General features: G+C 34.9%; 1 protein-coding gene across 2 annotated transcripts in view; it reads left to right on the top strand.

Moving 5' to 3' along the window:
• LOC111049377 overlaps nt 1-25463 on the top strand; it is a 308007-nt gene that overhangs the window by 278324 nt on the left and 4220 nt on the right. For both annotated transcript variants that reach the window (XM_039435586.1, XM_039435594.1), the window contains 14 exons: nt 7187-7288; nt 8760-8888; nt 10334-10484; nt 11727-11902; nt 12664-12848; nt 14056-14149; nt 14566-14680; nt 15882-16125; nt 17871-18001; nt 18260-18383; nt 18993-20382; nt 21795-21927; nt 23897-23987; nt 25360-25425. In XM_039435586.1, the coding sequence (XP_039291520.1) occupies nt 7187-7288; nt 8760-8888; nt 10334-10484; nt 11727-11902; nt 12664-12848; nt 14056-14149; nt 14566-14680; nt 15882-16125; nt 17871-18001; nt 18260-18383; nt 18993-20382; nt 21795-21927; nt 23897-23987; nt 25360-25422 (3128 nt within the window). In that variant the 3' untranslated portion in view covers nt 25423-25425. The remainder of the gene's footprint in view (nt 1-7186; nt 7289-8759; nt 8889-10333; nt 10485-11726; nt 11903-12663; nt 12849-14055; nt 14150-14565; nt 14681-15881; nt 16126-17870; nt 18002-18259; nt 18384-18992; nt 20383-21794; nt 21928-23896; nt 23988-25359; nt 25426-25463) is intronic.

Here is a 25463-nt window from a genome sequence, read left to right as displayed (position 1 = left end):
GACAAACTGTATGGGCAATTAATGCTGGAATCAGTTAACACAGGAGACATGGTGATGAATTATATAAATTTCAAACAATAATAATATGATAAATACTTTTATAAGCAGAGTGAAGACTTGAAAGACTACGTCACATTCAACGATCCAATTAAAATTCAAATAGTTCAGGGATAAACTTCGATTGAAGATTCAAAATGGTCAAATCTGAATCAACATCACATACCTTGATTGAGACAGAGAAGGCATTCAATGATTCAAACTCAATGTTTTGCAATTAAGCAAATAAATGATTTGTTGAATTCTTAGATTAAAATAAATGACAGTTCGATGGTTATAAAACTACAATGAGTATTGTGTTTATTGAAGACAATACGTTGAAACGTTCTTTCGAAAACATCCACAATAATGAATTCGAAATTATCACACTTTACTGGGATCTTGACGAAACTGCTGTATTTGATGATTCACGAAATTCCAAATACGGCACACTACCTACTGAATATATTTCAACTCATGCATTTGATTCTTTGGACATGCATTTATCTCCCGTCTACTTTACAAGGAAAGGTCTCATCCGTTTGTGAAGGGTAACATAATGCATTGCAAGACGACTGAAAAGTTTCCAAAGTCGAGAAGGACCACAGACGTTTTTTACAGTGACATTCATTCCAAACTGTCAGCATTGGTTGAATGGGAAGTATTAATGTTATTTATAAGGGATGCTGTCAGTCTGAAGTGAATGTCTCTTTGCTGAACAGTTGTTGTTTTGCGAACAAACAGACCGTCAAAGTCGGATACAAAGTCGGAAGCAAACACGATTTATCAGGAAGGCAAACACTCGCATCGAGGGTCAACAGTCTCGACTAGCAAGTGTGAAGTGGCCATTCTATCCATCCATATACTTCCATTCCATCCATACTTCACCCGTCTCCAATATCTCAGCAGCACAGGAGCTGTTGCTACTCAACGATCGTGATAAGTTTCCAGTTTATCTTTGCCGGATGATCTTCATCAATTTCCTTAATATCGGTCTATTAATTTTCTACTCTAGAAAATCTTAAGCTTTGGGACTTTGACAACGAATGAGCGAGTTCGTAGCATGAGATTCGATATTTATTCTACATTTTTCAACTGTAGCATTCTTGCATCAGTTGGACATCTTCAACCATGTTTAATGCAGAAATCTGATGCATAAAACTTGAATCATATTGAGTAGATTTTGTATCGGAGGTCGTCAGTCATCTGGTAAAAACTTGAGAAGATATCGCAATTTGATGCACGGCACGTGCCTAATTACTATTTTGCTGTAGTAATGCATACTTCATATTTATAAATTTGATAGCAATTTTCATTGTATTTCTGTGTAATCTATATCATTGTATTGTATTTTCTCTGTGATAAATAGCTTTCTTTTGTGTTTAAGAGGCAAAAGTCATTCGCGTGAGTAAGGAGAAAAAATATAAAATAAAATCAGAATGAATAGTTGCGCTCACTTTGAATAAATTTGTAAAATTTGAATATCTTATAAAATCCATTCATCACAGTTAGATATTGTTATCTAATTAATAATATGTATCTCAAATTATCATCTATTGCAGATAAAATTGCGTTGTCAAGTTGATCAGTAGACTCCACAAACGGGCTTTAGGAGACTGGAAAGTGAAACGTATTTGAAGTTTGAACTAATAGTGTTAATTGTAGAATCCCTTTCTTTTAATTAGACTCCCAGTCTTTGAAAAACTCTTTCATTTTTCCAAATTCCGCGTTATCAATTTCAGATCTCCGTTTTCCATTTGGCTGACCAAGAAATAAATGCAAATTTCTAATAGTTCCACCAGATCAGTTCATCCAGCGTGATGCTTAAATATGGAAAGCGAGATTCTACAATTTCACCCGATTTCCGTACGCGCATGACTGAGCACGCGCCCCGCTATCATATTGTTCGATCTCACTTAATTTGGGTTAGTGAGATTCACTTTATACTGTCAGCTTCGTCTATAATGATAACATCATGGCTTCCCATCCATCCAATGCTGACAATTCGAAGAGAATCTCACTGCAGGAATATTAGGAGCTCTCTGAGAACATTGATGAGTCGAGTGTCGAGAGGTTCAGGTTTAGGTGCAATGCAATGCCCCAAGATGGCAGAAGCCCAGTCCGAATGTTTGCTCAACAATGGTGGAGCCGAATGTGGCCGATCAAACCCTTCGCTCGTGAGAATTAGTGAACAGTAATTGCCTCGCTGAATTAGCAACGGTTCCACACTCAGATTCACTTCGAACTGTCAGCATTAGTTAGATAGGAAGCATTGATGTTATTCATGTGTGATGCTGACAGGTTGAAGTGGACCTCACTATAATACGTAGTAGTCTACGTAGGTTTGTTGAGAGTTTGCTTGCTGAACGGTCTGCTCTGTTTTTGATAGCTGGCAGCAGCTTTTAAAGCTTCACTTGCCTAATACCACTGGAAGTCATCACTAGAATTCTCCAACGGGCAAAGCAATGGATCCTGGATCACGCTTCATTAGCACTTTCATGGATGAGAGTAATTGGGTGGTATTTCAAGCGTTTTTTTATCATTAACTTTCTGCCCATGATCCCTCTCCTTATGTCATAGCTTGTAGACAATCTGACTGTGCCATGGTGATACTGCTAGTATATAGTAATAATTCTACATTAAAGGATAACCCGAGAGAGAATCAAACTCACCTGGTCTTTACAAGATGGCATGTACAGTGGTAAGCATCCGGTTACCAAAAGGCATCCAGTGGTTAGGGTTGGCGCTCTTCAAGTACCACAAACACCAAATTGCATCCCAAGCTTTCATTATTTCACTACTTGCTCCCTCTTGACATACGAACTGCTCAGTATGTGTAGTTGCCTCGGAGGAATGATGAAATTACGGTGTCAACAGCGTTCAAATAGAGAAAGAAAGGAGTGAGTGAGGGAGAGAGGCGTCGTGACGCTTTTCTAGTGAGATTCATTTTGAACAGTCAGCATTCCATATCAATTCCAGCAATGCTTCTCATTCAATTCAATGTTGACAGTTTGAAGTGAAATCTCACTGCAGGAGGAAGTGAAAGGGAGGATATTAGGAATTATATTCTACTGCTTTGCGGGGTGCTCCATGGTAGGCGTCTGTCTGAGTTATCGAGCAAGTTCCATTTATATTTTAATAGAAAATTACGACGTCGCGGTGCCCGTGCTTGCCTGGTTGCCTGCTCTCTTTTCGTAGACGACGTTCGTTTGTGTGTTGCGCCCCCCCCCCTCCCATTGCACTTTCCCTTCACGGAATTTCGGCGCCCGAAAACTGCTAACTTGGGATTTGGTTGCACTATATCTCTATTTCACTTCCTCTCTCCATCTTGAACAATCTATCAAGCTTTCACACATTATCTCTCTTACCTCTTTCTCTCTCTTCTTTTTCTTAATTTTCTTTTCTTTCTTCCTCTTCCTATTTCGCTGTCGTTCCTTTCCCTCTCAGTCCTAAATTTTTCATTCAGATTTTAATTTCAAGTCACATACCAGAAAAATTATACTCAATCCTCTCTTACTGTACTATCAATATTCTCAGTAGAGTGATGGAAATAATATCATGAATAGCATACTCCAAGGATTGGCGTTTATCTTTCAAACTCCACTAACATGTAGATTGTAGATAAAACCCAATATTAACTTATGGTGATTAAAAGTCACATACCAGAAAAATTATACTCAATCCTCTCTTACTGTACTATTCCCTCTTCATATCGTTCAATAATTCTTTAATTTCCATGTGAAATTAATTATGTAGTTGGCTATATTGTTCATAATGATGAAATAACATATACTTCATAATATAAAAGCCGTCATATATATTTGTAATGTAAGATTTATAAACGACGAAATCTAATGTAATCTTATTCTCTCTTACTGACCCTCTTACACTGTACTGAATCCTTCAATTTCTCTCTCACTCATCTCTCTCTTTGTCACTATTTCTTCCCCACTCACTCTCATTTCTCCTCTCTCACTTTATCTGAATTTATCTCAACGGCAGCGGCAATGACTTCCTCCCTCCGCTCACCCAAGACCCTTTTTGCCTTCCTATTTTGCACAGGTCTGTACAGGGAACACACTTTTTTTGTACGCCCATCGAATGCAAACGATGTCCTCCTGATCTATCCCAGATATTTCCGGGGAAGTTGTAGTTGGTAGGCTTAGGACTCGGGATAGCATCTTGCTTTATCAGGCACGCTACATTTACTGGGGAACAGGGAACAGTCTTCCCCGCGCGGATGTAGCAATTTAACGGTAGCCAAGTTTGAACTCAACCTCCACACAGATATTCTCAGGCTGTTTTAGGATTGTGCACTGCATACAACCTGAAATAGAATTGTGCACTGCATACAACTTGAAATCCAATGTGTGAACAGTAAATTCTTCTTTTTCTTTTTTATGTTCGTTTTCTCCTTCTCCTTCACCTCCTTCTTCTTCCTCTTCTTTTTTTTCATTCCTTTTCTCTTTCTCTATTCTTCCTGTTTGCCACTTGCCTGTTTCAGCACACAATAACAGAGAAATCAAAAATATAGAATCAGTATTTTTCGGAAAGCTATGCAAAATCAATAGGCCTATTCATTCAACATGAATTATATTTCGAACTGAATCAATTCTAGACTAATGGATAACAATGAAACGTTTTAATATTTGTTGATCACATTGATTGAAGCTCAATGATATTTCCACAATATATTATTGGTCGACCTTTACCTTTTTGAAGAAGGCTAAAATCATGAAACCAATATCAGGTTATGGCTGAACTGCAACTCTGTTAGTTAGGTTCGAAGATATTAATGTCCATTGTTCGATGTTACTATAGTGTGACTTCATGTTTAGTGTTGGATGGACATTTTACTACAGGATTATTCATCATGTAGGTAGCTCTTACTTCATAAACTCTTGTTTAATACCATAACAGTTAGTTTCTGTTTGCTGAAGGAGGCTCAATTTTCTTGGAACGAGTCTACATTAAGAAGAATGACCCTGTCAGTTGGTGATGGATCTTGTAGAGACTCCTGATATCAAGTTTCTCAATAAATGAACGATATTCACTAGAACTCTGTTGAGTGAATTGTATCACTTTCCCGGATATCACTTGATTGATGATAGCTCACAGGAATGATAAATAATGCTAAACTACTTTTATGTTGGGGTGTGTTTAATGGAAGAAGAAGATTTAATTTTATAGGAGTTTTTAGATATAAAGAGAGCAGAGAGGGTAAAACTAGTAAATCTACTTATTATACAAAAGACAATACATATTTAATACTATTTTTGCTCAATTGTGAAGTGAAAGTGAAAATTTGTTATTATATTAGAATTTTGATATCTATTATAACTTAACAAATCAGAATATTTGCTGTATGTTCAATGTATCTAAATGTTCATTTGAAGAAGATACATATACCGGTATGTTTTACAAGACTTGTTTATAGAAGTTTCACGTTAAACCTCAAATTGATGGAATAAGTGGAAAATGATACATGATGCGTTAAGCCCGCTCACAGACACCAGGGTCAAACAACTCTGCCTTAATTATCGCAGTATCTGAGGCTTCACTTTGAGGCGGCAAGTTTAGCTATGAATATTGATGCGGCGTAACTTCTGTCTAAAATACGGGCAAAGTTCAAGTTGAGGTTATGTTAATGTTAACAGCAAACGTCTTCCTTGTCATTATCGTGTGTAGTGCTTGTTTGCATATATAGCTTACTGCATCTAGTTTTTCGCGGGATATTTATTGTTGATGGAATTCTGAAGGGTTCATTTATTTGAACCTTATTCCTGGGGCTGTATAGTTTGACCATTAATAAGATAACATGAAAATATTAACAATTTTGATCTCAATAATCACTCAGAATAATGACTGTGTTTATTGAAAAGGTTAAGGGAGCTTGAACATTCCAAAAATACTCATATTTTGGCCAAGGTGGGGGAACTATAGACACGCTTTTGGATGGGTAATGATACAGTGACCTGTATGGATGGGATTTTGCATTTGTTGGTGACCTGATTAACAAATAAACAAACGAATTAATAATTAGAGCCTACCTTTCAATTCTTATAGGAACAGAACAGCTCTTATCTACCACTCTCCGTTTCATAAATAATAATAATAATAATAATAAAAGCTTTATTCACATTCATTAATTGAACAAAAGCCTCTCTTTATGAGGTAATTTTGGTTGGCAAAAATTTTCGAATATTTACAGATTTACAATTTGTATTTAAATTTGTCTCGTAATCATTGTCTGGCTTCTTCTAGATTGCTATAATAATTTATAACTTTTCCACTATTTTACTCCAAAGTTGCCTATCTCGTGCAGTGGTTGCCCAAGCATCTCCTACTCTCTGGCACAGCTCGTCCCTCCATCGTATTGGTGGCCGTCCTCTGCTCCTGGTCCTGTCTCGTGGCACCCATTCAGTGCAAATTCTGGTCCAGCGGTCTTTATCCATTCTCGCGACGTATCCTGCCCATTTCCACTTCAATACGTGAGCCTCTTTCTGAAGATACTTTACGCGCATTCTTCCTAGTATTTCGGTGTTTCTTGTGCGTTGGTTCAGACGAATACGAAGAATACTACGTAGCATTTTTGTTTGAGTAGTTTCTAGTTTCTTGTCCAAGTACTCGGTGAGTGCCCATATTTGCGCTCCATATAATATCGCAGGATATATGCACATGGTCAATGCTTTAGCTTTAAGAGTGTTGGAATAGTCACCCTTAAATATTCTTCTCAACGACCAATACTTAATCCATGACTTATCAATCCTGTACTTGACTTCTTTGGATGCTCTATTTGTGAAAGACAATATTTGGCCTAAATATTCGTAATACTCCACATAATCAATGTTGCCACAGTTTACTTCAATCCTAGATTTTTCGGAATTTGTCATTAACCTCGTTTTCTGAGCGTTTGGGTGTAAGTCCATCACTTCACTAGCGTCAAATTAATAATTAATAATTAGAGCCTACCTTTCAATTCTTATAGGAGCAGAACAGCTCTTATCTACCACTCTCCTTTTCATGCTTGTACTCAATTTTCACTTCTGATAATCACCTCTTTTCACTTCAATTTCCCTGATAATATCTCTATTTGTCCTACTCGAATATAATAAGAATGGATGAAATAATGATTTTGATTTTCTTTCAGATTGTGTTCATCTTCAGCTGTACAGAGATAGCAGAGACCGTTACAAGCAGGGGCAGACGAAAGCATCTCTTTCTCTTCAGCACTTTTTGGCCCTTGAAACAGGTAAATTTTCACACAAAAAACAAAACAAGTTCATCTCCTCTCCACTAAAAGAGCATATTCATCTATTTCATTTTATCATCAATGGATCCAACATATTGATCAACATAATGATTGTAGGATGAACACTACATTTGGGCAAAGAAACTACATATATTTGGGACCAAAAATTCACAATTCCATACCAAGTTACATTAGGGCAGAATTCAATAGACACAGGTTCAAGAAAAGTTTATTTTCCTGGTTGGTTGATATTGGGGTGGAAAATTGTGAAAATTTAGTTAGACTGTAAATATTGAAACTATTTATTCTTCATTCTTCTCTTTACTGTTTTTCATTTTCCTAAAATAACCTTTCTTATTATTATCCTTAGTAGAATATTAATATTTATCCACTAATTTCATAACTTTGTTTGTATTATAAATTTTTACTAATTTTATTATAAAAAACTTTAATCCTATATCAGTGAATGAAGTTTGTAAATAGTAATTATAACACGCAATAAGCAACTAATTACTTATACCCCAACACATATAATTTATAGTGGGGTGTATATTTATTCATTGAAATTATCATTTATTCATTGTTGAAAAACCGCTGATTTATGTAGTTACATTACAATACTATATTATCAATATTCTAATGTTCCATTCAATCTTCATTGTAATTAATAAGTTTTCATAATATGTGAAATTTGTTGCATAATTAGCTGTTGTACTGTAATTTATTGTAGATTCGTGTATAGACCAGAATGTGTTGTGACTTACTTGAATAAATAAATTTGAATTGAATTGAAAAAAAATTGACCCATTTAAGACAAAACAAAGAGTAAGAAACGGAAAATCAATCATATCCGTTAAACTGACAAATCTTGATAGATTCTACTCTTCTTGATAGAATAATACGGTATTTTAAATAGAGAAAGGAGGACCGAAAAGAAAATCATGGAAACAACCTTTCTCCGAGACTGGCTAAGATTTATTTTGAGTCTATAATATATAATAAGAATAAACTATATAAGTATGAGCTATAACTATATCATGAGCTCTCAATAATCATTGAACGGATTAGAAATATCAAATTGAATTGTATTGAACTTTGTGGATATTGGGATTTATTTTCTAATATTTTCCAAATCAGTAAAGTTTAGGCTAAAGTTATTTGAGTTTGCTGATTTTTGATTTCTATTCAGAAGAAACTTGTCGTTGAAATTCATAAATTCCAGTTCCCCTGGTACAGTACTAGAATTAGGATGGAAAAAAATAATGCATGACCAATCATTCCCCAATTGTTAGTCTTTCAAAGGTAGCCTACTGGACAATCATCCATTAATACTCTTCCAAAAATTCATATATCAATGGAATGTGTAACATTCATTTAAAATTTTGAAAAAATCATTCGAATTCATAAGTACTTCTAAAGTTTATCTTTGTTATTCATCAATTTTTTGTATGTTATCCTCAAAATTTTTCAGGATTCACTCTAGACAAGGAGTCAAATACAATGGCAATAATTTGTCAAGATGTGACAGTTGTATTGGCATTTGATACCAGGGAAAGACTTATCCAGTGGCAAGTGAAGATCGCCAACAATTTGGGAGAAGGTATGTTTTTCAAACAACCAAATTACCGAATTAACCAAATAATTCTTAATTATGATTTTATTTGTTAAATCTCACAATTTTATTTATTTTCTATGAACTTTTTTTATAAAGGCAGCCAATGAATCACACTTTATTCTTTATTTATTTTATTTCACTATAATATAAACCTTATTACTTCTTACAAATAGCCCAAGTATTGAGTATCCTACCTAACTACCTAAGTATCCCACGCCCTATAGCATGGGATATCTACTTATGCTATTGTTTCTCTATGTTTCTATATTGTGTAGGTTCTGGTAACGTTACTTTCAGCTACCTAGTTCAGCGACAAACATAAATATATAAATAATATTTGGACAACTTCAGAAGACTGGAGAATATTGAACGTAGATGTTCATAACCTGCATATGGCCCTCAGTCTGATAAAAATTTTGAGATCAAAATACACATCATGCATGTTCTTAACCTTAACACTCACGCCAGAGATACGGTATATCTTTTAGTGCATTTGCGAAAAGCACTACATCATAACATTCAAAGACTAAATAATATCTAGAATTCTTCTCTCCATTATACAAGATAGCATAGAATGGTAGGAATAGGTGATTTGGTATCATCTCTCTCTCTCTCTTGATAAATATCATCTCTCTCTCTCAAAATTAGTGGGAAGGATATTTTTAATATTCTTTCCGAAGAATGGACATTGAGTATAAAAATCATCTGAGAATAAATTATAATAAAGAAATATTGATTAGGTCACTTGTTCAAAGAAAGAAAATACAATGACAATGATAATAATGATGCATGTACTTTACCGTACGTGTTCTTTACTTTTTTGAACATATTACTTGACGGGAAGTCTTTCGTAAGTAGGCTTTCTTATCAGGTTACATCCATTTTCAGAATAAGACTGGAGTAAGTTGCCTTGTAAAAACCCCTGGCTTAGGTTAGACAGATCTAAATAAGTGAAACCCACAGTAAGTAGTGGTAATGAAATTGTGAAGATGAAAAGAATAACTTGATCTCTATTCTGTAGGAGAGATAATTTTTTATGGATAGTTTTTTTCAAATCCTCCCTGTATGAACTGAACTGGTACTGTGGTACATTCATTTTGCACGTAAATCTACTTAAGTTATCCTATTCACTTTCAGAACGTTGTACAAAAGTAGATTTAAGTCAAGATACCGGTTCTCTGTCGATAAATAGAATTATCTAAAGAGAATATTCTAAATTATGGTAGCCTACGTAAACATATAATTATTGCGGAAAGATAGCCTGATTGATTCATAGAATTTGTTTCATAAACAATATGAAATACAGTTTACTTTTGTTGTCTTTGTTGTCACATCAAAGAAGAACGTACGGTACCGTTGAATGTCAAATTAATACTCTTAAAAAAGAAACACCTTACATGAGGCGATATTAATGAATTAGTATTTTTCAGATCAACAGTTCCTGATTCAGATAGTTTCGGCGCCACCGCGAGCGAAAATCGCTACAGGACCTGCACGGATGCATGTACAGGAGCACAGGTTCTGTTTGACTACAGGATTTCCGCCACGTCTGATAGGATGTTGGGAGATATCACAGTTGAGGTAAAAATTCCATTCAAGTTTGCTTAAATTGTGAACTATGAAGACAATCATATTACAATGGGAATATTGTTTTGGTTCAAAATGCAAAAACTGGTATTATTCATTCAAAAGATAAGGATAGCAACCAATGCTATTAAATAGCAAAAAGCTTTACAATCAAATAGCAAAGTTGATGTGGATCCAATCATATCAAATTTCAAATTCCATTTTGTTGCTAAATGAGGATTATTGTGATATAGCTAACAACAGTGACTTTCTCATTTCAAACTTGAACTGATCTAGTGAGCAAAGCTCACTTCAGTGTAGCTTCTTTTACTTAGCACCATTATTTTTTTAATTAATATCATTCACTCACAATGTGAGTGTACTCGACCAATAGAATTTGAAAAAAAATATTGATTTTCTAAGGGCTGGGATATGACCGACCAATTCTAGAGTTCAATAGGATTTTATAATCTAGTTGAAAGTTAGACCTATGGTTTTAACATCGTGCGTTATACATAATACACGTTAGTTTATAAAATAATTTGATTCTAGAATTTAATAGGATGTAATCTAGTTGAAAGTTAGGCTTATAGTTATCTTAATTTTAGCATCATGCGTTATACATATTACACAATAGTCTATCAAATAATTGATTGTATGATCCCTTTATTACTATTTTTCATTAGGTAATTAAAATATTAATTAGTTTAGTAGTAACTTTTAGCTCAACGTATAGTTTTCTATTGATGTATATAAAAGACTTCTCACATAATTACTCTGAAAATATTCGAGCCTTTGAACAATTATTTTTCCTCTGCTTGGAATTAAAACTTCACAAAACTTGCTATCTCTATAGATTAAGTTTGTAGAGTGAATACTGATGTTGTGAAACTTTTCCATAATTGAAGAGACTTGAATTCTATCTCTATAGAATTTTGTTAGAACTAGATGTAGTGAGGTCTCAGTTGAAGTATACACTTTATTATACTTTATCATAAAGTGCTCAGTCGTATAAAATAATATCAATAATGTAAAGTATTTTCAAAATAATTTTATAATCAGGACGAAAGTTTGTATTGAATCATTGTACTTATATATATATATATATATATATATATATATATATATATGTATATTTATTTCAATTTTCATTTATGTATTAATGATTATAATGATTAAACTCAGTAGCTATTAGCCACCTGTTTGTTCACAATTAAAATGGCCAACTTAACGCTGATGTGAATTGTGCTGCATCAGGCGGTACGGAGCAGTGGAGAAGCGGTTCTGCTTCGAAGGCGGGTCGCGGTGCGGGAGAGGGGAGGGAGTCTACGTGCTAGCCACTGATCAGAGTGAAGAGATCTCGCGCACCCTCGAAGTGGCCGCCCAAGGCAAGCTAGCAACCCGTCGAAGACCCGTCACCAGGAACTTATCAGGTGAGAAATCTAGAAAAGCACCCCCAAACTCATAAAAATGGGGTGATAATCAATTTGATCAACAAAAAGGTTGCCAGGCGATTATTTGAATTAACTTTACTGTCACTTGTCAGTATTATCAGATAGCATTATTGAATACAACGATTAACTTACCTAGGTCTACTTTTCATTTGTATAACAAATAAATTTATATTTGGTGATTAAGCTTTACCAAAAATCTAATGAAAATTAGAATAGGCTTCAGATATACGTTCTCTATTCTAATCAAATCATTGATGTTTTTATTTTCACAGACTCAAGTGAATTTTTTTATTAATTCATTGCAATTGTTTTTGCACTCTCTAACTCTTGTACAGAGATCTGAAACGATTTAGAGGTTCTAATTATTATACGATAAATAGAATTGAACTTGAGATTTCATTCCAAACTTAAATGTGATAGAAATGGAATTAAATATAATTTATGTATTTTTTGTAAGTCTCGAATAAAATTGGACTCTTATTAGCAATTATTTTGGATTTAATAAATCAACAACTAATAGCAGTCTATTTTTGAGTGTCTACTTCATTTATTTCGGACTTTATAAAATAACATCGACTAACAATCTATTTAATAGCCTACCGGTACATACACATGGGTCGATATGATCCATCTTTCAGGTGGGGAGCCATCTCCAGGTGGGAACCTCAGAATGAAAATTCTAATTCTAATAAATATTCATGACAATTTCGAATGAACATTTGTGGATGAATTTTGTGCAGTAATGGAAAGTCCTCGCCGTCAGCTGCACAGTCGAGCCGAGTCGGACCAGGAGAGTTGTGTGTGCTCGTTCCCGTCCGGGTGGACTCCATCCGACTCCCTGCCCTGGCCGTCCTCGGAGACAACCACCGACGTGTCAGACTTTGGAGACGCCATTTCCATGGAGTATGCCGATTCTCATAGTCAGGTATTCATCTATTCATCTCATATAGATAAATAGACAACTGTGTAATAAACACTATAGTACGTAAGCATAGATTGAATTGGATTATGGTATTATATTGATTTATAGGTTAGAAGCTTAGAAGGGAACTACACAGCAATACAGCAACAGAGCATTTATTGGTGTTTGTAAATCTATAGTGACAGCAATAGAAATATATAGTGTTGGACAATGAATCATGGTGTTCATTTTTGAACGCAACTCAAACTTTTCTGCAGTATGTACCTTGGATGTTGTCATTTTTATAATTGGATAGGGAGAAAATTGAAACATTTGTTACGTACGAAAAACATTTGAAAAATGGTGTCTGTTTTTGACCAAATACTCCTTTAGACTTTGTTAGATGTTATCCATATTCCCCTGAACCATTGCACGTTCTATTTCTTGTGTTATTGTATCACTCAGGGCTTCAGGTGTGCATAGTTTGTTGATGTAAACACAAGCTTTGAAGTAGCCCAATAAAAATATGAAGTTCAAAATTAGAAATTGGTTTTCTAAAAGTATTAAGGTTGATAATACATCTTCTCAATTGATCGCATCTTCTCAAAAAATCAAGCATTGTTAGATAATGATCTGAATTATCAGTGACGTTTTCTCAAAAAAGTAAAGGCCAATAATGAAGTTTCGACTAATGTCTCAACAAACAGTCAATTATTCGCCATTGATAGAAAAATAGCAGTCAAAAACAGAAAACTTCAATCTTTATCAACCAAAGTTTCTTCCACAGCAGATAATGATAGTAAAAAGAGTTTATCTCTTGCACTACGTGCACAGCACTCTGTTATCAAATTCTCACAACGTCTACAGCTCTACACAGGACGACTAATTATTATATGTTTAATTTTGATAAAAAACGAACGCTATTTTTCCATGTTTTCCGTTCGTAATTATTAATGTTTCAATTATCAAATTATCAAAATTGTAACATCTGGAATAGGTACATACTGGATAAAACCATTTTGAGTTTTGATCAATGAGTATAACTACTGTATAACAGCTATCCCAAATCCTTCATACTCCATTGCCTAACTCTGTACAGTACTTATATTCTAGTTCAGTAGTTGGGAAATTAAAAGCGTAAATCAATATTCAATTTTCAATGTATAAACGATGATATTAATCATTGACGTTGAGGTGAATCTAATAAAACATTCAAACATTCATTTTTCAGAGTTGGCAGTCGGAAAGAGGAATGGGGAGATGTGTCAGCTGCATTAGTAAATTGGGAGCTCCACTGTCAAGGTCATCTACAGCAAATACACCAGGTAAGAAATTCACTAAGGTATTTTTCAATCTTCAACTGATCATTCTCAAAAGGAGATTCATTAAATTGAGTTTATTAGATATGGAGGCTATTATACAAGTACCAACCTATCCTACCATTAACCGTGGGAGTATAATATAAAATATATAGCACAATTTATGTGAGTATTCTGGTGAATGACTCATCAAAAGAATTATTCATGGTCAAAGAACATGGAAAAATAACACAACAACGTCCGTTGTTAGCATGTTATCTTCTAAGAAATATGAAATGTCACAACGTATATCGTCCTTAACATCACTCACAGCCCCAAACTTTTGAAAATTGTGTCTTGACAAATAGGTATACTCGAAGAGAGATTCATCTTCCCACTTTTTCTGTGTAATACTTATCTTTAATCTTTGTCCTTGTTTGCAGGTGAATGCAGAATTGCCCCAAGTGGTCCATCAAGTTTTGGTTCATTTCCGTCCTGTGAGTCGACCACATCAACTGAATACAGTACACCAAGAGGAAAGTCAATGACGGATTCATGGTAGGCATCAAACAACAAGATAATTATTTCACTTTTACAGGGTGACACAGAATAACGGGAACTTGTAAAAACGCCATAAAACATTATTGGGAAGGGCAAAAATGATTTTATTCAAACTAATGTAAAGTTCAAGACTTGCCATTTGAGAATTATTAATAACATCTATCACTTTTTGAAAATTATTTCTTCAAGATGGCTTCCTCCTGAACGAATACACTCTTGAAATCTGTGATTCCTCATTGATCGGTGCAACAACTGCGTTTCCTGGTCCCATGATCTGTCCACCTGCGATTTTCTGTTTCTGGAGCTATCTCAATTCAAACGTTTTCACAACTTGACCAATAACTGTGATTGAATCATAACATACAATTCGAAATGAAATTAACAATATCCCAGCTGAAACATTGCAGCAATCGTTCAGGAATCTCAACACTGATTTCAAGAGTGAATCCGTGCAGGAGGAAGCCATCTTGAAGAAGTAATTGTCGAAAAGTGGTAGATGTTATTAATAATTCTCAAATGGCAAGTCTTGAACATTAGTTTGAATAAAATCATTTTTGCCCTTCCCACTAATGTTTTATGGCGTTTTTAAAAGTTCCCGTTATTCTGTGTCATTCTGTATTTCCAATAGTTACAATATTGCATTTATCAAACCACCAACATTTTGGAACTTGATAACCGAACGTTACAATTTATAATCTCCCTCACATTCACGCTAGCTATTGTGTAACAAACTTGAAATTTTTGAAAAATGTAGTATCCTAGCATTTTATTTATTGAGTCTAACCTATTGAATATTGGTTATAAAAATATGTCAGTGAGTCTTGTGACCAATTATTTATCACAAATACAAGTTTATGAATTCCCAAAAGTGAATAGGCCTACTTAGGCGACGTGATACTTACTTGATATTTAAATTAACATGCAAATCAGTTTTGGACGAATGGCTGTTGTTTTCACCTGAATTGTATCGTTTAGAAAAATAAATTATAACATACTTATCTGTTTCAGCATATCCAAAGTGTACAGCCTATTATATTATCATACATGCAATTTATACAATTTCCAAATCTTGGTAGACAAAAGTCTTATTTTTAAAACAAAGAATTACACTGAAGAACAATGAAACAAACAAATTATAAAGCCCATTATTGTGTCTTTATTCGGGTAGCAAGTTCCTCATTTTGATTTCGATTTTCAGGATGATGCACTCACACACGCACAGACACTCGTCGTCGACGCCGATTCCCGCTGACGATGCAAAAGGTCGCGCGTTCTCTCCGCCGGCCCGACCGCCCAAGCCGGGACATCTGCCTTTGTCGGCCTTCCAGCCGCCGGTGGCCAAGCGGGGGGGCTTCCAGGCTTCCCCTGTGCCGTTCGCATGCCCCTGTCAGCACAACGCCTACAACAACTATGATGTACCGAGGTCGATTGTCTCCATCAAGGTAGGCTACAACTTGTGACAGGGCGTGTTTACAGCAGGTCTTTGATAATGTTCTTCTAAATTCATTATACAGATAATGATAATGTAAACACCTGAAGTTTTTTGAAATGTGCAATAGTTTGGTAGTGAAAAATTGCGCCGTAATATGCAGTAGTATTATAAATGTCTGATAAAATACAGTGCGATCATCAAGTCGCGCACATCAAAATAAACATGTCTATGAAAAGTGGGGGTTTTATATTCAGTTTGTAGCTACCGCAAGAGGATATCACAATCGATGTTTAAAAAAATATGTGAAGTCATTTAATGTGTACAGGCTACAACAGGTCTGCAATATTGTTTTGTGTACGATAATGTAAGCATGTTGTTTTGCCAAGTGCTCCTTCTTGAACAGGTTTTCACCAGTATTTAACGCCTCTAGTTTTTTCTGTTGTGTTATCTTAGAGGGTTTAATGGATAAGACTTATACCCCTTGTACTCTGAATAATCCCAATAAGAAAAAAATTGGAGGCATTGTACACTGATAAAAAACTGTTCAAGAAGGAACACTCGTTGCTTTTGGCAAAACATGCTTACATATTGTACGGTACACAAAACAATATTGTAATTTCTGTTGTAACCTGTACACATTGAATGACTTTACATATGTTTTTATACATGAATTATGATGCTTCCTTGCGGTAGCCACCCACCGAATATGAGAATCCCACTTTAAATAGGCATGTTTATTTTGATGGGCACAACTAGGGCTTTCCGAAACTGGGCATAGTCGCAATCCACGTTTAAATTAGATTTCGAAAAAAAAAACTAGAAAATAGAACACAAAATAAAATGAAGAGAAAATATTGTAAAGTTTCAGCTATTTTGAATAATTTAGAAATGTTTCATGTCAAGGGAAATCGTTTCCAATTATAGAAAAGAGAAAATTAAGATCATCATAAAAACTGCCACTACGTCCCGTTTCGGAAAGCCAATTTTCTGACTCCAGCTGTCTAGAACTCAGCTAAATCCCGAGCTTGGAAACCGGCCCTTAATGATCGCACAGTACAATAGAACGGATTTGGTTTAATCAATCAATCAATAATTTTATTTAAATCAGCACGAGATACAAAATAAATTGATATACAAAACAACACTAACAAAATACAAATTAGGTACCAAAAAAAAAATACAAAAACAGGGTTCATGGTAGGGTGTGCTGAAAAGAAAAAAAGGAGAAAACCTAGCCAACTATGGTTTTACATGTAGTAGGAAGGTAGAGGGTATAAAAGTAAGGAATGAAGGGCGAAGAGGGGCGGAAAAGGGAAGAATGGGAGAAGAAGGTAGGAAAAAGAGAGAAAAAAATGAGCAAAATTTGTTAGCGAGTCCACTTATTCAAACAAATACTGTATATCAAAAGAAAATAAGATTTCCAGTTTTTTCGGTGCAGGGCGAAAGTTGGAATAAGCCAACTGCGCATGCTTGACTTCTGTATTCTTGCTTATAAAATTACGGCATGCTAGGCTGTTGAGTAAAATAGCTGCCAAAAACTCAGCTGGTTGATAAAATGTTATTTGGTATGCATAGTAGCGTCTTGATGCTGTGGGAGGGATAAATCGGTCCAGGGATCAAGATGATAGTGCCTTCGACAATAATAATACTTCTAGGTTAAGGTATAGCTATATCTCAACCTATTTTGAAATGAGTTCAAAATGTTATTCTGCAAATGATTTCTGATCTTGAATGACATTGAACTTGGAATTTCAGGAAGACCCTAGGACTCCCACTACCTATCAACCGCCTGGAGAGTATTACGACACTCCTAGAAGTTTGAGAGACAGTCTCCAGCGACCCTCATCCGGTCTATGTCATACTCCTATCTCTCATTGCTGTCAAAGGTACCGTATGCATTTTCAATCAGTCTATTTTCAAATTAAACTCCTATGTTTAATTGACATACAATATAATATATGTCATACATTACAGACAAGATTTTTGTTGTAATAATGCACACACCACAGGCATCAATATCTGCTTCTATTCATTCAACCATTTTATTAATAGAATTTTTATAAATAGTGGTTGACACCTTCTTGTCTGGTCTAAGTTGAAATCCATCTCCTTTGTGTTCATACTTTGAAAATTGATTTTTTCAGGCAAGTGCAGCCTCGTGCGAATATGATGTGTCTTTGCCAGAGGATAGTCTGCTGCCGTGAGAGCTGGATGATACCCTATAACCGATGCTGTTCTCCCGACGCTTCTGAAATGACTATCCAAAAAGTGAGTTTATAGAACTGGTTTGGAGGCGATATATTCCGTTATCTATAATATAATGAAGTAAAGAATCGGCTCATACATGTGGGGAATAGTAAATTCACGAATGACGCATCATCACTTCTGAAATACTGAACTAATTAACCTAAAATTTTGCGTATATTTTTTTAATTTGCCAAAAATGATCATAGGCCTATTTTCCTGCCTATTCTTAGGCCGGGTTACCTGCTAGTATTTTGTAAGAAAAAAAGCATTTGCTTGAAATTCTTAACTTTATTGAATGTGATTTGAAAATAAACAGATATATTTCCCTTACTACAGTATTAACTTATACCAATCAATTCATCAATCAATAATAATAATAATATTCATTCGACATAAAACATATTTTTCAATTAAAAAGGAAGAAGCTTATTTATTGAAGAATGTTATTTATTTTGAAGTAAAATCTCTCTTCTATCCACTGTTTACTGTATCTGTCTATTTCATAATTTCAAATTATATGTCAATTATAATTTCCAGGTGAAACAATCAATTTAAAACTATTTGTAATTTTCCACTTACGTTAGAAGAATTATATGGATTCTAAAGTCAAAATATATTTTTATATTTCAGGCAAGACTGAGCGGCACAGGTAAAATGCCCGTAAACTCAAACGGCAATCTAGCTATTTACGCGACTGTCGATAAACTCAAAAGGCTGAACTGTAAAGATAATGATAGTGCAAATGTACATCAAGTCCAGGGTGAAGAAATCAAGAGTGCGGAGATCATAAAACAGGAATCTCCTCACTTAGCAGAGCCATCTGCAAATTACGTGAATGTTGAACCGCTTGTGCAAACATCCGAGTTGGAAAAATCAAAAGTGTCAAAAACAATTGAAAAAGCATCCAGTGACAGTCAATGCACAAACGCGAACAACGTTAATTACATGAATTTGGATTTTGCTCAATCGTTGCAGTATTATGAGAACGCCAAAGATCTACGCCGTAAAGCTGGTTTAGACAGCATTGAAGCATTGGACAGTTTACCGGAAAACAACCATAGTCTCTGTACCAAATGCGGTCATTCCTCACAAGCTAACAATTTGAATACATCAGGTGAAGACTATTTACTCATGGTACCTGCTTCCAGTCTCCATAGTACACCTCCAGTATCTGAGTCTGGCTGTAGTAACAGCCCGTTAAAATCGTCAGAAACTGTATTCAATCCTGTGCGCGAATACAAAGAGACTGCATGGCTACCAGAGAAGTCCTCTAGTGTTCCCAGTCTGGCTGAAACGAAGCAGGGAGGTATCCAGAAGCGGGAAGCTGAGTTCCCGAGGGTCACCACTGATAATTTGAGTAGTAGAGTATGTCATTCACAATCAGCCGCTTCCAGCCCTTATCTGAGACGACACAAGATGTCTTACTGTCAAGAAGATTTGAGGCTGAGGCGAGCTACATCTGTGGAGTCGTCTAGGAACTCTGAGGACAGCGAGAATTTCAAGTCGATCATATCGAGACAATCGGTGTGCAACAGTGAGTTATCAGTGAAAAGTGTTTCGGAAGCCAAAAATATCGAGCTGCAAATTGTTGAGGATGAAACAGACAGGTCTACGAAGACTGAGAAGACTGATATGAGTTGCAGTCAGCAGGATAACAACTCAGAGAGCACAGACACCAGTGACAGTCTCAGCTCGGTGGTCAACATCAGGAGGTCGTCCAGCGTGCCTTGCAAGTCGGTCAATCGAGATTCTTCGAGCTCAAACGATTCGGGTGTCTCAACCGGATCGTTGAATCAGCGGGGAACTGATTTTGCCGAGTTCGAACTGCCTGTGACGGGGAGACGGCATCATCTGAGGCCTGTCAACAGCCCTTGTCTGCACAGCTCACTCCCTCGCAAATCCAAGTCTTCTGATCCTCTCCAGGAGCTTACGTTTCAATTTCAGAAGGATATCACCCCGAAATCGTCTTCTGCCGAAGCTGAGGTGCCTGTTTGTTCAGTGAAGAGGAATATTCTGAAAGGTCAGTGGACTATTTATAGAAATCTATTCAAAACACTTGAAATGTCTATCGACCTTCATTTGCAAAGGTTTACATTTCTTTTTACATTTGATTGAGAAAACTTGAAATTGTAAAAGCAACTCAATTGATTACCTCACTACTTATGAAAGAGCCAATTTCTACCCATTATTTATTCCATGATTCACAACTTATAAAGAGAGAAATCGCACATCATCATTGAATTCTACAATGAGATTCACATTATAATATATCAGTGGAGAAAGATAGGAGAACAGCGTTGCCAATTCTTTGCCCTGCCTCTGTCTCCTATGGAGGACAGCTAATACCGGTATATCTGATGTATTATTCAAATGTTCATTCTTGTTTAAAATTATCGATTAGCCTACATTTTATTCATCAAGAAAAAATATTTTTCAATTACTAAATTATAAATGTTCATGATTGATTTGAAATATTGTGTCAATTAATTATACTTCTACATTATTGAAAACGATCTAGCAACGTTGCGGAGATAGAAGAGGAGTGCGCTATCTGCTTTGTCTAATGATAGACAAGGATAGCAACATTATTGAATTTCTACCATAAAAAATGTTCACTACTACGAGTAAATGCACTGCGATTCGTATGTCGGCGACGGTAGTGATTTAAACCATTCAAAACGTTGTATATCATGCCAATCTCAATGGTGTGCACAACGAATAAACGAGAATACCCATCTATTCAATCTCAACTCCAGTTGGATTTTTCATAGTCTAGCAGGGTGATGAGCTGTTAACTGTTTAACAATCTGTACTGTACAAAGGCAAATCTCACGAAGATTTGAATTCAATCTGCGAAAAAATGTGGAATTAATTCCCACAATAAAATAAAAAAAATTCACTATTTAGAAATAGGCTATTTATCCTCAACTTAGAGATCTTCAATCCATATATTCTTCCTTGATTATTAGTAACAGTAATTTTCTGAGTAGTGGTGAAGGAGGTATTGTGACTTTAATTCAGTAACAGCAATTATTTTCAGTTACTGGATTTTCTGTATTTTTTCTCACATTCATGTCGTAGTCTTTCTATTCATTATTGTTTATTATTGTTGAGAAGGAGGTGATTGTTCAATGGCGAAGGAGGCTATGTTCTGGGGCGATGGTATCGAATCAAAAATTAATTTCAATGCTCTCCGACATTTTAGTATTGTTTTTGGTTTGTAATTTTGAGGTGTTAATTGATAATTTAAAATTGTTGGAAGTTTTATGAATTGGAATAATCAGTGAAGACACTACATCTTGGGATTGATTGCAGTTTTGAACTTGTGCTGCCTGTTGCAGCATCTCTTAATTATTGTTAACAGGTGCATGATGTTGATAAAAGTAAAATTGATGAGTTTTGAAAATTGATGAATGAATATTGTTGTCTTAGGATGCACTAGTCCAGACAGACCAATGGGAATCGTTGACACTCACAGTACAAGCAGTGGAACGTCGGATATGTCTGATTACTGCGAGACCCTCTCACTCTCGTCCTATTGCTCCGATACGTCCGAGTTCTTGAGGTGAGCTGCTGTCAAAGTTTTTGAAACTTATCCTTGGATTTTGTGCCAAAGGTCCGATCATTACTTTTTGAGCTATAAGGGTCTATCTAAGGAGCTATAAGTTCAAATTTTTGGGACAGAACATTTCAATTTCGGTAAGTGAAAATCCATGAGATTCGGAAGATAAATTATTTTAAAATATAACAAAAGTGTGCTGAACAAAATTTTGTTTTATTCAATTATTAACAATACCATGAAGAATCTCATGGATTTATCTCTTACTGAATATGAAATGTTTCTTTTCCTGAGAAAACTTTTTCATTTTGATAGCTTGATGATATACAAATCGAAAAACTTTGAAAAATATCACTAGTAGAAAGTTTATTTTCAGCCTTTGCACGATTAACGTGGGTCTACTTTGCGGCGGGCCTTGAGGGTCGGTTTCTGAGCCCGGGATTCAGCCAAGTTCTAGACTTTAAACAGCTGGAGTCAGAAAATTGGCTTTCCAAAACCAGCGTAGTCGTAGTCACGTTTAAATTAAATTCCAAAAAGCTAGAAAATTGAACACAAAATAAAAAAAAATAAAGAGATTATAGTGTAAAGTTCCAGCTATACTGAATTATTTAGGAATGTTTAATTTCGTCAAGGAAAAACGTTTCCAATTATAGAAATGAGAAAGTGAAGATTTTATTAAAAACAGCGACTACGCCCCTGGAAACGTTTTTCCTTAACGAAATGAAACAGTTCTAAATAATTCAAATTAGCTGAAAATGTACACTATTTTCTCTTTATTTTATTTTGTGTTCAATTTTCTAGTTTTTCAAAATTTAATTTAAACGTGACTTCGACTATGACTACGACTACGCCCTGTTTCGGAAAGCCAATTTTCTGACTCCAGCTGTTAACAGTCTAGAACTTATAGCTAAATCCCGAGCTTCGGAAACCTAAGTTATACTTTGAGTAGTTACCGTATTAATTGCATGCAATAAATAATCCACTAGACAGCTGATTAATAATATTTTAGAATAATTAATATGTAGTCTCATTTATACAGTAATATTGGACTATTTATGGAGGATATCCTTATTATTCTACGGCGAAGCGCGACAATAGATTTTCATGAAAATTGGCAGTAATGTTTCTTTTTGAATTGCTCGTCGACGAATATATTAGGCCTACCGTATTAGGTTTTTGAATTTTGCATTATTTTTAATTTAAGATAATATAAAGTTTGTAGAGTAGATATTGATGTTGTGGAACTTTCCCATAATTGAAGAGACTTGAGATATTCCACTGAACAAACAGTTTGGAGACTTTCTAATTCTCAACATTAACTCGACTTGAATCTTATACCTCACTTCGCTCGGTCAATTATGATGATTATGTATCCCCAGAATCAATGTATGGATATATTTTCCCAAGCATAATTGGATTTTACAAGCATTTTTTCCAAAAAAAACTTTTATTAGACAATCGCTTTAATTTAAAAAAAACACACAATTACATACGGAGAGGGAATTGTGTGTTTTTCAATTTTTTTCAACAGAAAAAGATGGAAAACTCACGAGAAATACATACGGAAAGGGAATTGTGTGTTTTTTTTAATTAAAGCGATTGTCTAATAAATGTTTTTTTTTTGGAAAAATTGCTTGTAAAAATCCAATTATGCTTGGGAAAATATATCCATAAACTGTCATTGATTCTGGGGATACATAATTATCATAATTGACCGAGCGAAGTGAGGTCTAAGATCCAAGTCTAGTTACTGTTGAGAATTAGAAAGTCTCCAAACTGTTTGTTTAGTGGAATATTGACAAAATCTCAAGTCTCTTCAATTATGGAAAAATTCCACAACATCAATATTCACTCTACAAACTGTTTTCCACTCCATTCTATGAATTAAAATATCACTAAGCCTAGTAAATAATTTGATAATTTTACTTGACTGATTAATCCAATAAAACGGAATAAAATTTATTGAATTTTTCAGATTCAGCCATCAAGCAGTCACTACATTGAGACCTCGTTCGGGGAAGGAGTACCAGAAAATAGATAGATCAATCTTGGAGAGTGACATAAAGGTACAGAATTCTTTGAAAGGTTTTCGTCCATTTCTACCTCGATTTCGTAGGAATTGAAAGGATAGTTTTCCAATAATTGCTAACAGTAACATTTTATTAACTTGACTCTTTTGTAATATCTGCCACGCCCAGTTGACCAATTCAATTATTGATTTTGCCAAAATTCCACTGATATGTTGTAGGCTGCATTACAAAATTAAGGTAGAATTACATCCTATACTTTTTCATGTAGGCTACTCAGTTACGGTAATATATCAAAATATATACTGTATATCTTGCATTCTAAATATATTGATAAATTGCCTTGTTGTGAAGTTTATTACCAAGGATACTTGTAATATATTGTTTAAGTGAATATATAAAATGTACGTTTCTTAAAATTTATTCATTATAAAACTAAATTCTATGTTAATATCTAACAATACCTGAGTTTCACAGGTGATTTTATTAGTTCATTACACAATATTAATGACCGGTATTATAAGTTATAAGTGAAAATTAGAGTAAATTCTAAAATAATTACATATAACGATTGTAGTGTAATTTATTTATAGCTTCAACATTCAAGGTAATGCAATATTTAAATTTGAATTAGATAATGGTTCTGCGATGATTCATCAGTAGCCTACGAATCTCTCTTCAATGAATTGATCATTTTTTGAATGGAAGAGTTCATGATAATACGAGTCAATATTCAAGCCAGTCCTACTCTATGGAACGGAATGCCTCACTATGATAGAAAAACACTTGAAGGTCTGAAGAGTTGAATTACCTCCTCAGAAATGAGATACGGTACCTAAGGAGGGTGGTTGGAAAAACCAAAAGAGACAGAATGAGAAATAGTATGATCAGAGAAACATTAAAACAGGAGGAACTGATTACCACTGTTCAGCGAACCCTAGGATGGTATGGCCATGTAGCTCGGATGAGTGATGAACGAAAGGCAAGGCTGGTTATGGAGGCAAGACCGGAAGGAAAACGAGGCAGGGGACGACCACCACTGCAATGGAATCAGTATGTAGAGAGTATAGCTGCTGGAAGAGGAAAGACAATGAATGAAGTAAAGAGAATGGCACAGGATCGTATAAAGTTTAGAGAATTGTCGAAGGAAACAGAAGCTTAACGGCAAAAGGGTATGGAAAAGAAGAAGAAGAAGAAGAGAAGAAGAAGAAGAAGAGAAGAAGAAGAAGAAGAAGAAGACTTCATGATAATTATTATACGGTAATGAATTATTATTATTAAATCTACTCAAGCTTGTCCCGTTTTTTATGTTTGACATTAAAATTATCTATTCTATTTATAAATTAATTATTTCATGTTTGATTATTTTCCAAGTTATAACATATAGATAATTAGTATGAAATATTTGCAGAAAGCTGTACAGCAGACTTCGGTTGAGATTCATGCAAGCCAAGGTCTGAGTCCCAGGACTTGAAAGGTGAGACTAGTAAATTTCGGTAATCTACTTCAATTGGA

This window comes from Nilaparvata lugens, chromosome 1 (assembly GCF_014356525.2).
Source record: "Nilaparvata lugens isolate BPH chromosome 1, ASM1435652v1, whole genome shotgun sequence".
NCBI lineage: Eukaryota > Metazoa > Arthropoda > Insecta > Hemiptera > Delphacidae > Nilaparvata > Nilaparvata lugens.
The sequence above is the reverse complement of the archived record's forward strand: the minus strand, read 5'-3'. Positions and strand labels throughout refer to the sequence as shown.